The sequence below is a fragment of the Neophocaena asiaeorientalis genome, unplaced genomic scaffold (assembly GCF_003031525.2).
Source record: "Neophocaena asiaeorientalis asiaeorientalis breed wild unplaced genomic scaffold, Neophocaena_asiaeorientalis_V1.1 scaffold240, whole genome shotgun sequence".
Lineage (NCBI taxonomy): Eukaryota > Metazoa > Chordata > Mammalia > Artiodactyla > Phocoenidae > Neophocaena > Neophocaena asiaeorientalis.
Genome location: NW_020185331.1, coordinates 4,902,967 through 4,917,936, shown reverse-complemented (window position 1 = coordinate 4,917,936; position 14,970 = coordinate 4,902,967). Strand labels below are relative to the sequence as shown.

General features: G+C 40.1%; 1 protein-coding gene across 5 annotated transcripts in view; it reads left to right on the top strand.

Moving 5' to 3' along the window:
- The window catches only part of ARMH3 (armadillo like helical domain containing 3), a 172,505-nt gene that overhangs the window by 9,445 nt on the left and 148,090 nt on the right, over positions 1-14,970 (top strand). For 3 of the 5 annotated variants that reach the window (XM_024735063.1, XM_024735060.1, XM_024735062.1), the window contains exons 2-5: positions 7,933-8,045; positions 10,550-10,606; positions 10,715-10,861; positions 13,217-13,324. The exons of 1 other annotated variant lie outside the window; for it this stretch is intronic. In XM_024735063.1, coding sequence (XP_024590831.1) covers positions 7,944-8,045; positions 10,550-10,606; positions 10,715-10,861; positions 13,217-13,324 — 414 coding nt within the window. In that variant the 5' untranslated portion in view covers positions 7,933-7,943. Of the gene's footprint in view, positions 1-1,485; positions 1,559-7,932; positions 8,046-10,549; positions 10,607-10,714; positions 10,862-13,216; positions 13,325-14,970 lie in introns of all 5 variants that reach the window. One more of the 5 variants, XM_024735061.1, reaches the window with a different exon arrangement.

The following is a 14,970-nucleotide window of genomic DNA, read 5'->3' as shown; positions in this document are numbered from 1 at the left end:
GCAGCTGGAGAGGCCACAACAGTGAGAGGCCCCCGTACCGCAAAAAAAAAAAAAATGTAGACCTTTAATCCTTATCTTGAAAAATCTGTTTCAGTAGTGGGGAGGGGGGCTTAGGAGTCTACATTTCCAGGAGGCATGCCGGGAGATTCTGAAACATGTGATCACGGCTCTGCAGGGGTAAAGCATTTTTTACAATATCTTTCCATTCATAATGAAGTTTTGGTGGAGAATTATCCTCAGAGCACTGACTTAGCTCAGTTAAAATAGTATCAATTAAATCCTGTAGTGGATATCAGTGTATTTCAGCCTTGTTAAAATTTTTTTTCTGTTTACCGTATTGAATATATCTGTCAACTTGAATAGAAACTCAGATTCCGGGCTTCCCTGGTGGCACAGTGGTTAAGAATCCGCCTGCCAATCCAGGAGACACGGGTTCAAGCCCTGGTCTGGGAAGATCCCACATGCTGCGGAGCAGCTAAGCCCGTATGCAACAACTACTGAGCCTGTGCTCTAGAGCCCGTGTGCCACAGCTACTGAAGCCCATGTGCCTAGAGCCCGTGCTCTGCAACAAGAGAAGCCATCGCAATGAGAAGCCCGTGCACTGCAACAAAGAGTAGCCCCCGCTCACCGCAACTAGAGAAAGCGCGTGCACAGCAACAAAAGACCCAACACAGCCTAAATAAATAAATAATAAAATAAATAAATTTATTAAAAAAAAAAAAAGAAACTCAGATTCCTCTCTAGTTTTTCTGAAGTTTTCTACTATTTCATTAATTTGTCTCTTTTTCACTTTACCATTATCAATATTTATATACATATGCATGTATCAGACAGTTATCTTTTACTTCCTACTGTGGCACATCTACCTATGGGCAAACTAGTGATGAAACTCAAGATATCTGGACATTCCAGAGTTTGTTCATTAAGGTCAGTGAGCATATACTTTTCCTCCTCACTTACCTGGAACCTCTTCAGTTTCTTTGCAGATGCTCAGCTTTGTTTATGTGTAGGTTACTATACTTCTGCTCATTCCTCCTCAGTATAGTACAGTGGTTAAAGGCTGAACTCAAACATCAGGCTCTCTGGGTTTGAGTCCCTACTTTCACTTATCCTGGCAAATTTTAAAATTTTTGTTTTTTAACCACTTCATGCTTTAGTTTTCTTATTGTAAAGTTCCTGGATCATAGGTTTGTTGTGAGGATGAAATGAATTAATGTATATAAAGTGCTTAGAACAGTGCTTGGTATGTAGCAAGTACGAAATAAGTGTCAACTCTTTGGTGATTATTTTAGATCAGTGTCCTATGTGTGCAAGGTGGGGTCCCTATTAGCCTTTGTTCTAGTGTTCTGCATGGGTATTGTTAAATTTTCATATACGTATATGAGCACATGCATTATTTTAGGTTGAGGAATAGTGTACATAATGTGAAGTGTATGACTTGATAATTCTTTTACACATGTACATATTTGTGTGACTTCCACTCAGGTCAAGATCAACCACGTTTCTGGCACCTCAGAAGGCTTCCTTGTGCTCCTTTCCACTCGTCTCCCCACCCAGGGTAACCTCTATTCTGATGTCTGTCACCGTAGACTAATTTTGCCTTTTTGAGTTTCATATAAATGAAATCATTAGTTTGTACTCCCTCCCTCCCTTCCTTCCTCCCTCCCTCCCTTCCTCCCTTCCTTCCTTCCTGCGTTGGGTCTTTGTTGCTGTGCACAGGCTTTCTCTAGTTGCGGCAAGCTGGGGCTGCTCTTCGTTGTGGTGGCTTCTCTTGTTGCGGAGCATGTGCTCTAGGCATGCGGGCTTCAGTAGTTGTGGCACGCAGGCTCAGTAGTTGTGGCTTGCAGGCTCTAGAGCGCAGTCTCAGTAGTTGTGGCGCAAGGGCTTAGTTGCTCCATGGCATGTGGGATCTTCCCGGACTAGGGCTCGAACCCTTCCTTGGCAGGTGGATTCTTAACTGCTGTGCCACCAGGGAAGCCCCACCTGAATAAGTTTTACAAAAACCTTTCAAAAAGGGAATGTTTGTACTATAGGCACTCTGGCATTTCTGTTTCTTGAACATGCCAAGTGTGTTGAAATCTTGGAGCCTTTGCACTTGCCATTGCCTCTGTCTGAACACTTTTCCCAAGATTTTCACATGGCTGTTTTCTTTCTGTTATTCTGATCTCAGTCCACATATCACTTCCCATAGAGGCCTTTGATCTGCAATCTGTTGTAGTACCCCTAGACAATTTGTCTTCAAGATACTTATCATTGTCTCAACTTAACTTGTTGTCTTTCTTCCTCTACTAGAATGAAAACTCTGAGAGGAGGGATCTTGTCTGCTTGTTCACTGCTGTATCCCTAATGCTTAGGTGATCAATATTTGTTGAATGAGCACCTGATCTGTGCATGTTTTTTTCTTCCTAGATGATGGGCACATTTATTTTTATTAATTTTCCTTCTTTCCCCTTCTTCTTTTCTTTCTCTTCTCCTTTTTCTTTTCTTATATACTGGTTGAAATGTTTTGGGATGTTTACCTTAGCATCTACCTACACTAGTGTTTTGGAGCGTCCCTGGACAGTGAAGTGAGGGTGATACTTGCTAATAGTCCATTACAAGTATGAGCCTAGAACTCCAGACCATTGCATTGAAAGCCTACAGAGAGCTGTTCCATGCCCTCCCCCCCATTTATCAAAATATAATTTACATATAGCATTGTATAATTTTAAGATATACAATACGATGATTTGATATACGTATATATTGTGAAATGATTGCCATGATGAAGTTAGTTAACACATCCATTCCCTCACATAGTCACTTTTTTTCCTTTTTTGTGGTGAGAACATTTAAGATTTAATCATAGCAACTTTCAGATATACAATACAGTATTGTTAACTGTAGTCACTGGGTTGTGTGTTAGATCCCCAGAACTTATTCGTCTTATAACTGGAAGTTTGTACCCTTTGACCAACATCTCTCCATTTGCCCCATCCCCCATCCCCTGGCAACCACCAATCTAATCTACTCCATTTCTATGTGTTTGACTTTTTTTAGATTCCACCTATAATTTTTTTTTCAATAAATTTATTTTACTTATTTATTTTTGGCTGCATTGGGTCTTTGTTGCTGTGCACAGGCTTTCTCTAGGTGTGGTGACCGGGGGTTTACTCTTCATTGCAGTGCACGGGCTTCTCGTTGCGGTGGCTTCTCTTGTTGCAGAGCATGGGCTCTAGGCTCACGGGCTTCAGTAGTTGTGGCACGCGGGCTTAGTAGTTGTGGCTCGCCGGGTCTAGAGCGCAGGCTCAGTAGTTGTGGTGCATGGGCTTAGTTGCTCTGCAGCATGTGGGATCTTCCTGGACCAGGGTTCGAACCCATGTCCCCTGCATTGGCAGGCGGATTCTTAACCACTGCACCACCAGGGAAGCCCCAGATTCCACGTATAATTGAGATCATACAATATTTGTCTTTCTCTGACTTATTTCATTAGCATAATGCCCTCAAGATTCACCCGTGTTGCAAATGGCAGGATTTCCTTCTTTTTATGGCTGAATAATATTCCATTGTATGTATATATCACATTTTCTTTATCCATTTGTCCATTGATAGGCACTTAGGTTATTTCCATGTTTTGATGATTGTGAATAATGCTGCAGTGAACATGAGGGTACATCTCTTCAGGATAGTGATTTTAATTTCTTCGGATATATATGCAGAAGTGGGATTGCTGGATCATATGGTAGTTTTATTTTTCTGTTTTTCATTTTTAAAAATTTATTTACTTATTTATTTTTAGCTGCATTGGGTCTTTGTTGCTGCATGTGAGCTTTTTCTAGTTGCGGCAAGCAGGGGCTACTTTTCGTTGGGGTGCACGGGCTTCTCATTGTGGTGGCTTCTCTTTTTGCGGAGCATGGGCTCTAGGTGCACGGAGCTTCAGTAGTTGTGGCACGTGGGCTCAGTAGTTGTGGCTCGTGGGCTCTAGAGCGCAGGCTCAGTAGTTGTGGTGCACGGGCTTAGTTGCTCCGTGGCATGTGGGATCTTCCCAGACCAGGGCTCATGTGCCTGTCCCCTGCATTGGCAGGTGGATTCTTAACCACTGTGCCACCAGGGAAGCCCTGGTAGTTTTATTTTTAATATTTGGGGAACCTCCATACTGTTTTCCATAGTGGCTGTACCAATTTACATTCGTACAGGGGTTCCCTTTTCTGCACATCCTTGGCATGGCTTCTTTTTACAGATTGGCAAATTCAAGCCAGGAAGGGAAAGGAAACTTAAGGTTATAGAATAAGTGTATAAGAATTGGGACTAAAACCAAAGACTTTTTTTTTAGATTTTTTTCCAGTTTTATTGAGAAATAATTGACAGAAATTACTGTATATATTTAAGGTATACAGCATAATGGTTTGATTTATGTATTTGGGGAAATGATTACCTCAACAGATTTAGTTAACCTCCATCATCTCACATAGATACAATACCAAGACTTTTGATAGATTAACTGGTAACTCTGGAAATCAGAGTGAATTTCTATTAATTTTCTGATACTAGAGTTGGCATGTATTGTGCTCAAGAAGACAGTAAATAAATGAATACTTAGTTAAGTGTAACTAGCATTCCTTGCTTGTAAGACATTGGAAGTGTTTGGCTTTAGGTTTTTGATATTTGATTATTTTATCCTGTAGGGATGTGAACTGATGTGCATTTAAGAAGTGTGTGGCTGGATTGCTTTAAGATATAGTTCTTAAAAAGTTGTATGACTAAAAAAAAAAAAAAGTTGTATGACTTTGGTCTTTCAGAGAGAAGTTGTGCTGCAGGTCATGGGACCAGCAGTCCCTGAGGTTTAGGAATGAAAGACTTCATTGACTTACCATTGAGTTTGGGGGATTTGAAGCCATTCCTAAGTTTGGTGGTAGGTGAAAGTAGTATTGAAAAGTTGCCTAATTCTTTTTTATACTTTGTCTACTGTATGTCTTATTTCTGAGAAACTGTGTTAATGTCTAAGATGACATTTCTGTGGGATTGCTGTGGCTTTGCTGTGTTTACTTCTTCGCTAGAAGGATTTAAAAGCCTAGATCAACAGAGGTCATAGCATACTCATAGAATGCTTCTTTCTCTTCCTTGTAGTCCCATAGCATTTTCTTTGTACCTTTACTCTATTTCTCATGATTTGCCTTGTGCTGTGGGTTATTCTGTGCCTGTCTCCGCTAATAGATTGTGAGCTCCTAGAGGATCCGGTCTGTAGTTTCCTCTTTGTAACACCTTAGTGCCTAAACTAGTGCTTTATAATATTTAGGTGTTCCCTATGTGTTTGTGGTATTTCAGGGATGCTAAGAGAATCATTAGATGATATGTCTAGTCCAGTCCCCTAGTTTTACTTGTAAGGAAACTGAGAAGCACAATGATTTACTCAGTGTCATCTAGTTGGTTGGGAGAGCTGTGTTCTAGTCTCAGTTCTGCTGGTTGTTTGTTCCATTATGTCTTGCTGCTCCTCAGCTGGTACTCGTTCTCTCTACAGCAGGGGAGGATTGTGAAAGAGGAAAGAAACACTGGGAGGATATAAACAGATTATACTCACATTACTGATGTATTCCAGTTTACTGCTTTACCAGTCAGATATTTTACTTTCAAATTTGGAAGCACAAGCTTAATTTCTGAGACCCCAGAAAGACTTTTGTAAGAGTTCTACACTTCTTCCAATCTATTACCCTAGAAACACCCTTCTTCGCTGTGCTCAATGGGTAGAAGTGCTGGCAGAAGGAGGAGACTTTATGTTGTCAGTTTCCAGTCACACTTCAGACAGCTTGGGTGGTAAATTCCAGGTGCCTGTGATGATGACAGAGAGTAATGTGTTGAGGCCCTTGGTTGAATTTCCCCCTGTTCCAAATGGAAGGAGAGTGATAAAAACAGTTTAATTTCTTAGGAAATTTGGTACTTTGGGTTGAAATTGTTTTTCCCGCCTCTCCTATTCCCTTTTGCTTATTAGAAAGTATTGATTCTGAAATAGAGAAAGTGAGTTTATTAGATTTGGGCTGGACATTGATTAGCAGTAACTTAATTATAAATCCTCAGAGGGAGATGTTTGTAAACATGTGCTTTTGACATCCAGGGACTTGTGGTTCCCACTGTTCTTGTTAATCAACTGGTTGAAGCTGAGCACATGAAAGGTCTGTATCCACTAAGCTTAGAATTGCATTGCTTTTGATTTATTTTAATAGGATCCTCTTGATTTCCAATTTATTTTCCCCTGATAAGGACATCTCCCTCTTGACAACCTATTTAAAAGACACAAGAATGTTTTGAATGGAGGCTGTATTTCATGCTTTAAGGCAAAGCCATGATCAATATAGTATAAATTGCCTGAAAGAATCTTCTCTTTTTTTGTTGTTATTTTTTCCTTCATTTTTCTCTGGATCGTAAAGGAATTTGAGGGCTTAGTGAGGCTTTGATAGAGACAGATCTAACTAAAATTTTAGGTCAGACCTAGGACTTCTCAGGTCTCCACCATTTAGAATCAGTCAGTGATAAGCATACTCTGAGCATTTACCATGAGCCAAGTGCTTATGGAAAAAGTGTAAGATATAGTCCCTGTGCTAAGGATGCTTAACATCAAGTCGAAATTTTCTGTGCTTTTAGTGCTCAAAAGTGAATCTCCTTTTTGGCTATATGTATTAGAGATAGATGATGTTTGAGATACAGTCTTTTATGCTATTGGATGCATCTCTTCCTTAAACAAAATTTTGATTTGCAAGGTAGTATATATTTTCCAAACATCATTGAACAAAATTAATTTTTTGCTGTGTTGGATTTGTCTGGAAGTGAAATCAGTCTCCTCACTACCATCCATACTTGCTACTGGGTGAGATTAAGTTTCACAACTAGAGCCTAGGATTTAAGAGAAAGAGAGGAATTTTGTCAACAATAGAAAGAATCTGGGAAGTGAGAGAATATGTGTAAATCCACATGGAGACCTGTGGGGTTTCAAGTTCTCATTTGAAAAAAATTGAGAATTCCTTGAAGCAAGATGGGAAAATTTGAGCATAATTCATGGAACTGCTTTTATATAGAATTAAAAAAAATACTCTGAAGTTTGATCTGCAGTACAGTGTTACAAATATATGTATAATTAAATTTGAGGGACTTCCCTGGTGGTCCAGTGGTTTAGACTGTGAGCTCCCAATGCAAGGGGCCCGGGTTCCATCTCTGGTCAGGGAACTAGATCCTGCATGCGTGCCACAACTAAAAGAGCCCGCATGCTGCAATGAAGATCCGTGTGCTGTAACTAACACGCAGTGGAGCCAAATAAATAAATATTAAAAATAGAAACTTGAAAGGAATATATTGTTATTTTTGGTTATTTTGAAATTAAATTTAACTTTTGGTCTTTTAACTGCTGTTTTCTGCCTTGGGTCTCTTTCCAGAGGAATTTCTGAAGATGGTCAAGTGCAGTGTGATTTATGAGGCAGTGAAGGGCAAGTACTTTGCAGTGAGGAGGACCTGCTTACTTTGGGGAAATCAATGGAGCACGTCAGTCTGCAGCACACTTCCTGTCTTAATGGTCCTAAGCTCGATCAATACTTGAAATTTAACTTTATCATCAGTCTGTGGGCAGCGTGTGCTTTGCAGCCTTCCTTCCATCAGCGTCAGATATATGGCCAGACTTATTACAGATGGAGCTAGTTACACTTTCCTGCTTGGTTTTGCATCTTCTTTAAGTCTTGTCCACTGGCATGTTTTAAGGATGTAAAATGTGTTGTGCTGTAAGCCAAGTAATGATTTAAACCTTGAAATTACCTGGTTAGAGAAGGGGGCGTTGGACAGATGCACAAAATCTATAGCATGGTTGTTTATCATTTCTTCTTCCTAAAAAATTTCCCATTGAAAGGTATTTCAGTAGATTCTCCAACATCTTAGAGAGCATTTCTAGCACTAACTGTGGCTTTCTTTTCACAGATTCTCTAACCATGGCACAGGTAGAGAAACGAGGGGGTTTGCTCAGGAAATCTTCAGCCTACAAAAAACCACTGAAGGAAAAAGTGGTGCTGATGTATGATGAGATCTTCATGGTAAGGCCTGGAGCCCTGACATTGGGCACAGGTTGACTCCTTAGTTTCTTGTTCCAAAATGAGAAATAACCTCACCTCTGCCTGCTACCTACCTTCTAGTTCTTCAGAGGGAGAAAGAGAGAGAACAAGGGTGAGGGTGAGCTCTCTCATGGTAGAAATTATGATCATGTGTTAATTAATATAGATTGTTATTATGTTGTTCTTATAGACTGTTGCCTTGAGCTGGGTAAAACAATTGAAAGGAGGGAGGAAGGCTCAGGAAACTTCTTTTCTGATATCTATAAGACTTTTCTTCCTTATGATTTTTTTTTTTTTTTTTTGGCTGTGCCTCGTGGCATATGGGATCTTAGTTCCCTGGCCAAGGATTGAACCTGTGCCCCCTATAGTTGAAACGTGGAGTCTTAACCACCGGCCCGTCAGGGAAGTCCCCTTATGATTTGACATAAGGACCTTTCTATCCTAGATGTCCCTTGAATTTCCTTTTGGCTCTAGAATTCTATCTAATTCAGATATTTTAAAAAGATGCACTATTATATTCCATCTCAAGTTGTTAGTGGACAGAACAATTGCTTAGTTAGACTATCTCATCTTCCAATTCTATGAGAAGACTGAGGAATTATTAGCAATTAGATTAGGGGATTTCTTTGGGTCTTCAGAACTGCTTATTGACCATGGTCCAAGCCTGTGTTGTAAAATGTACCCTATCAGGGAAGGTTAGAGTGATTAGATACCCTGCAGATGTACTTGACTTCTGAAATCCTAGTCATTAGTAGTACATGTAAACATTTAAAACATGTAATACTTGTAAAAGGAGTTAACCGTATCTTGTGTAAATCTTGTGGACTCTCTTTCCTAGAAGGAGGATAATGATAATATTTACCCTACCTGGCTCACTGGGCCGTTGTATTTCATGTATGTGAATGGGCTTTGACAACTGAGCAACATACAAGTACAATGGGGATGCATCATAATATGACTAATTGATTCAGATGGCTAGGTTCACTTCTCGCTAAGAAGAGAAAAATTTGAGGGAGATTCTTGAGTTCCTACTATGTGCCTGACATTGTTCTAAGTGCATCACCAAACACATTAGCTCTAATTCTGACAAGAATGCTGCAAAAAGGCTATGTTTTTACATGTGCCATGTAAAAGAGCATGATAATGAGAAAACTGGCAGTCACAGCTAGAAAGTGAAGGAGCTGTGATTTGAACCCTAGTGTCTGACTCCAGAGTCCTTGTTCAACTTTGCCACATGGCCTTGGATAAATAACTTGATCAAGTAAAACATCTAATTCTTGGCAAGCCTTAGAGACAAAGTTTGACATGCAGACAGTTAATACAGAATTGCCCAGGGCAGTATAGGTGGCTATACAGAGAAAATGAGTGGTTATTAGGATCCTATTAGGGCTCTTTCTATGTTAAGTAATAAGCTTGGTATACATATGACTCCTGCTTGAGAGAGCTTTGAGCATGGGAAATGCCAGCTCCATGAATTCCCTGTTTCATATATAAACAACAAAATGATATTACAGAAGTGTGAGGGTCAATGTGTGGCCCCTCTTGGGGAGCAGGACTTGAGAGAAAGGAATAGAAAGAATTCACTAAATGAGAACATTATTAGAAGGCCAGAAATGTTGCTTCTTTATGTCATTCTCACTTAAAAAGCCAGAGGAGATTCCTAGGATAATATCTTCTTATTTGATCAGAAGTTCTTATCTAATGAAGACATTAGTTCTTGGTAGTAATTTTAAAAGGTCAATTTAAGGTAAGGTGATAGCAGGCAATTGACATACTGGTTTTATGTCATTAGCTTTCCTGTGAAGTAAGGGTTCTCTTTTTCTTATTTCACTCACTAACCAGAAGCCTCTAACTTCCTAGAATTTCTGTTTGAAAATTATTGCTAAGAACATTTGGATTTTAGCACCATAATTTTACTAATTATGGACCAATTTGAAGTAAGAAAAGAGAGTATTACAGGCTCTGTACAGAGGACTAAATGCATACGGGAGGGCAAGTAGAAGCAGGATGTTGTAAAAATCATGGCAGTATTACTTAGATGATCTGGGTTCTGGCTCCTGCACTTGTGTAAGTCTTGTGGACTCTATTTCCTAAAAGGAGGATAATGATAATATCTACCCTGCCTGGCTCACTGGGCCATTGTATTTCATGTATGTGAATGGGCTTTGAAAACTGAGTACCATACAAATACAATGGGGATATATCATAATATGACTAACTGACTCAGATGGCTAGGTTCTTTTCTTGCTAAGAAGAGAAAGATTTGAGGGAGGTTCTTTGAGCCATTTAACTTTTGGTGCAGGGAATATATATCCATGCACAATGTCTTCCATTTGGGAAAAGAACCCAAAAAACTTGTTCCCCATTATAGCTGTTTGGAATGACCAAGCATTTTCAAAGTTAAATGCGTAGTGACCCTTTCAAATGTGTTCTTAATGCTTTGGTGTTAGCTGGGGATATTGAATATACTTATCTTCCGGTTTCAGACAGAGGACCCTAGTAAGTGCAGTCCTCGATTTTGGGAGGAGCTCTTCCTTATGAAGGTAAGACTTGGTGGCACCTGTGGATTTTCCTGGAACTGAGATTGCCTTCACATGTGTTCTAGGTGCTGCAGTAAAAATGCACTCAGGCCCTTATTGTTTCCTCGTTAGGTGAATTTAGAGTACCTAGAAGGCAAGCTGGAATCTCTTGATGGTGAGGAGTTAATGAAGATCAAGGAAAATATTAATTGCTTATTTCAACACTGCATCCAGGCTCTGGGAGAGGAGCATCCAATTCGAGTGGTCAATGCATTGCAGGTACAAGGCTGGGAGACTGGGGAAGTCTTGTTTAATAGGAGAAAGAAATTGTAATACATCTATTGGAACTTGAGGAACCTAAAATTGCCCTTAGGTTTGAGGCTTGCTTTCTTTGTTTTTCCTTTATTTCTTTAAGTAATCAAACATCTATGCCATGTTTGTTTAGCCATCTTCCTGGTTAAACAAATTGACGCCTATAGTAGTTATCTTGTCCATTTGTATAATTTGATCTAATGCCAAGGAGGATTGTTTGACAGAATTTTTATTATTACTTGAGGACAGGAAGAGAGAGAGAGGAAACTCTGGCAAGGTTGATTAGTCTACAGCAAAAATCAGAAGACTTTCTTAATTAAATAAACAGTATTTTCTTAACGTGAGGTTTCAGAAGGTCCTTGACTCCCTGAAGTTACATGTAATATTTTATGTGTAAATGTACGTTATGTGTATATGCACATTTTTTTTGGAGAGAGGGCTTTTGTCAGATTCTCAAAAAGGTCTGTAACTCTAAAAACATTAAGAATCATTATTCTTTTTTTTTTTTTTTTTTTTTTTGCGGTACGCGGGCCTCTCACTATTGTGGCCTCTCCCGTTGCGGAGCGCAGGCTCCGGACGCACAGCCTCCGCGGCCATGGCTCATGGACCTAGCCGCTCCGCAGCATGTGGGGTCTTCCCGGACCGGGGCATGAACCCGTGTCCCCTGCATCGGCAGGCGGACTCTCAACTACTGCGCCACCAGGGAAGCCCTAAGAATCACTATTCTTAATGCTAAGTGGCATGATCGTGAGGAATATTCATTATTCTTGAACTACATTCATTATTTCTTGAATTACTGTTACGTGCTAAGCATTGAGCTGGTGGGATATATTATAGGCTTCTTGAGGGCAAAGACAGTATTATTCAATACTTTGTTCCTAGTGTGTAGAACAGTGCCTGGCAAATAACTTTCTAGAAGTAAATTTTTTTGAATGAATGATGGGCAAAATTTCTAGAGTTTATAGTCTAGTAGCTCCAGTGTAGCCTAGATTAGGCTGACTATTTAGGGTAGTGATTGACAAGCTTAGAATATGAAGAACTGATGACAGCATAAAGGATTTTGTTGGAACTTTTGGTAGATTGGGTTTAAGTTTCTAACTTACAAGTTGGGCAGATCACTTTGTGAGCCCCAGTTTTCTCATCTGTAAAATGTAGAAATTACCTCTTGAGTTGATGCCCCAGAGAGGTGGACCATGTTTATCCTGTAGCTTTGTTAACCCTTGGACAGTAAATTCTACATTTCGAGCATCACAGTTGTAGTGACTCATTAATTGAAAGTTGAAATGAAAGTTGGAAATTGTACTTCCTGTAATTATTGTGGCTTACTGTGGGGGCATGAATTATAAACTGATTTTAGTCCAGTGAAAATAAATTGACATTAAGCCACTTGGTGACCCATAAAAATATAGTACATTTATTATAATACCTGATATTTATTGAGCTGTAACAAAGTTAAGTTCCAGGCACTATTCCAGGAACTTTAACAGAGTTCCAGGGAGTATTCTAAGTGCCTTACAGTATTAATTCACATAGCCATCACAACATCCCTATGAGGTTAATGCTATTATCATTCCCATTTTATAGCTGAGAAAAATGAGGCACTGAAAAGTTAACTAATTTGTCCAGGCTCACACAGCTAGTAAGTAGTGGATGGGGATTGTAATGAATTTTTAAGATTTGAATTGATTGGTTGTTATCATATAGGGACCTCTGTAGTTATTAAAAATGGTAAACTATTATGTAAATTCTAAAACTAATGTTAAATAAAGGAAAGCTTCACCAATCCCATGATTCAAACTCAAGAACTGTTTTTTATTTTTATTTTTATTTTTTTGCGGTACGCGAACCTCTCGCTGCTGTGGTCTCTCCCGTTGCGGAGCACAGGCTCCGGACATGCAGGCTCAGCGGCCATGGCTCACGGGCCCAGCCGCCCCGCGGCACGTGGTATCTTCCCGGACCGGGGCACAAACCCGTGTCCCCTGCATCGGCAGGCGGACTCGCAACCACTGCGCCACCAGGGAAGCCCCCTGTTTCTTATTTTTGAATATCACCTTCCAGTCTTTGCAGTGTAATTTTTAAAAAGTGGATGGCCAGAAAATAAAAAAAAGAGGATGACAAGTTTCAGTTGCTGTTCCTCTTTTCATTTCTGGATTTTGCACATATTAAGACCCAGACTGTGTTTTGGAGCTCAGAGAATAGAGCAGTTGAATGTCAGCTGTGTAAGGAGAAGGTTCTGAGGTTGCAGTGTGAAGCTACCGATCCAATGCCCTTTGCATTTTGAGACTTCCTTTCTAGAAAGAATTCTTTCTCTCATCTCTGCAGACCTTGTGTGCACTCATTCGAGGAGTCCATCAAAAAAATAAGTCTACCTCTGGGTTTGACATTATCAACATGCTGATGGGCTTTGACAAGGCGGAGCTGTGCATGAAGGTGAGACATAAGCTGTAGATGTGCCTGTGGATGTCTGCTTCTGACAGCTGTTCATGGATCATCTGCAGACAGTTAGATGCACTAGAAGATTTGGACTCAGGCATAGATGATTGAATTTTTATTCTTTTAAATTTATTTTTGGCTGCATTGGGTTTTTGTTGCTGTGCGCTGGCTTTCTCTAGTTGCGGCCAGCGGGGGCTACTCTGTTGCGGCGCGCGGGCTTCTCATTGTGGTGGCTTCTCTTGTTGTGGAGCTTGGGTTCTAGGCATGCAGGCTTCAGTAGTTGCAGCACACGGGCTCAGTAGTTGCAGCTCATGGGCTCAGTAGTTGCAGCGTGTGGGCTGTAGGGCACACGGGCTTCAGTAGTTGTGGCTTGCGGGCTCCAGAGCACTGGCTCAGTAGTTGTGGCTCCTGGGCTCTAGAGCACAGGCTCAGTAGTTGTGGCACATGGGCTTAGTTGCTCCGCGGCATGTGGGATCTTCCTGGAGTAGGGCTCGAACCCGTCTCCCCTGCATTGGTGGGCGGATTCTGAACCACTGCACCACCAGGGAAGTCCCTCATATGGTAATTCTATGTTTACATTTTGAGGAAATTCCAAACTGTTTTCCAAAGTGGCAGTACCATTTTACATTTTCCCCAGCAATGTGTGTGTGTGTGTGTGTGTGTGTGTGTGTATGAAATGTCTATTCAAATCCTTTACCTGTTTGTAGATTGAATTATTTGTCTTTTTATTGTTGAGTTGTAACAGTTCTTTATATATTTTGGATACAAGTCCCTTATCAAATATCTGATTTGCAGTATTTGTCACTATCTTGAACGAATGTTGTTCATAATATGAACTTTGAAGAACCTGTCTTCTCTCATTCACTACATTTAAAATAAAGAAATCTGTATGCCAAAGAATCCTTATAGTGATTAGTTTATTTTTTAAAAGTTACAAATATGTGGGACTTCCCTGGTGGCGTTATATATATGGTAAAATCCCTAATATCTTTTTCATTCTTACAGTTTTCACTACTGTCTATATACTGCTGATTACTAAGTCTCTATCTTTAGCCTTAATTCCTCCTGAGTCTCAGACCTGTTCTCTTTAAGCACTTGCTGAATATACCCACTTGTTTGGCATATCCAAACCTCTTGTTTGGCATATCCAAAATGGAACTTATTGTTTTCTATACTTCTGTTCTTCCTCATTCATTCTGTGTCAGAATGGGGATACCTGTCTTCCCAGTTCCCCAAGCCAAAGACCTGAGAGTCACCCTTGACTCTTTGCTATCCCTCATCTTTCATATCCAGACTATCACCATGTTCAGCTAATTTTACCTCAGCTCATACTTCTCATATCTGTTTTTTTCTTTTTTTCCTCTACTGCCAAAGTCCCCATTATCCCTGAACTATTGCAGTGATGCCTTCATTCTTTTGACAAACATTTGTTATGCTCCTCTGTGCCAGGCATCGGGGATACAGAGGCAAATAAGACGTGGCAACCATCCTCAGAAAATTGATAGGTTAGTCTTCTTTTGTCTCCCTCTCTCCAGCCTTACCATCTTTAAATCTGTCATCCACGCTGGCAGTAGAGTGATGTAACTTAACACTCAAATCTTTCTTGCTTAAAACCCTTCATTAAAAAAAAAAAAAAAAAAAAA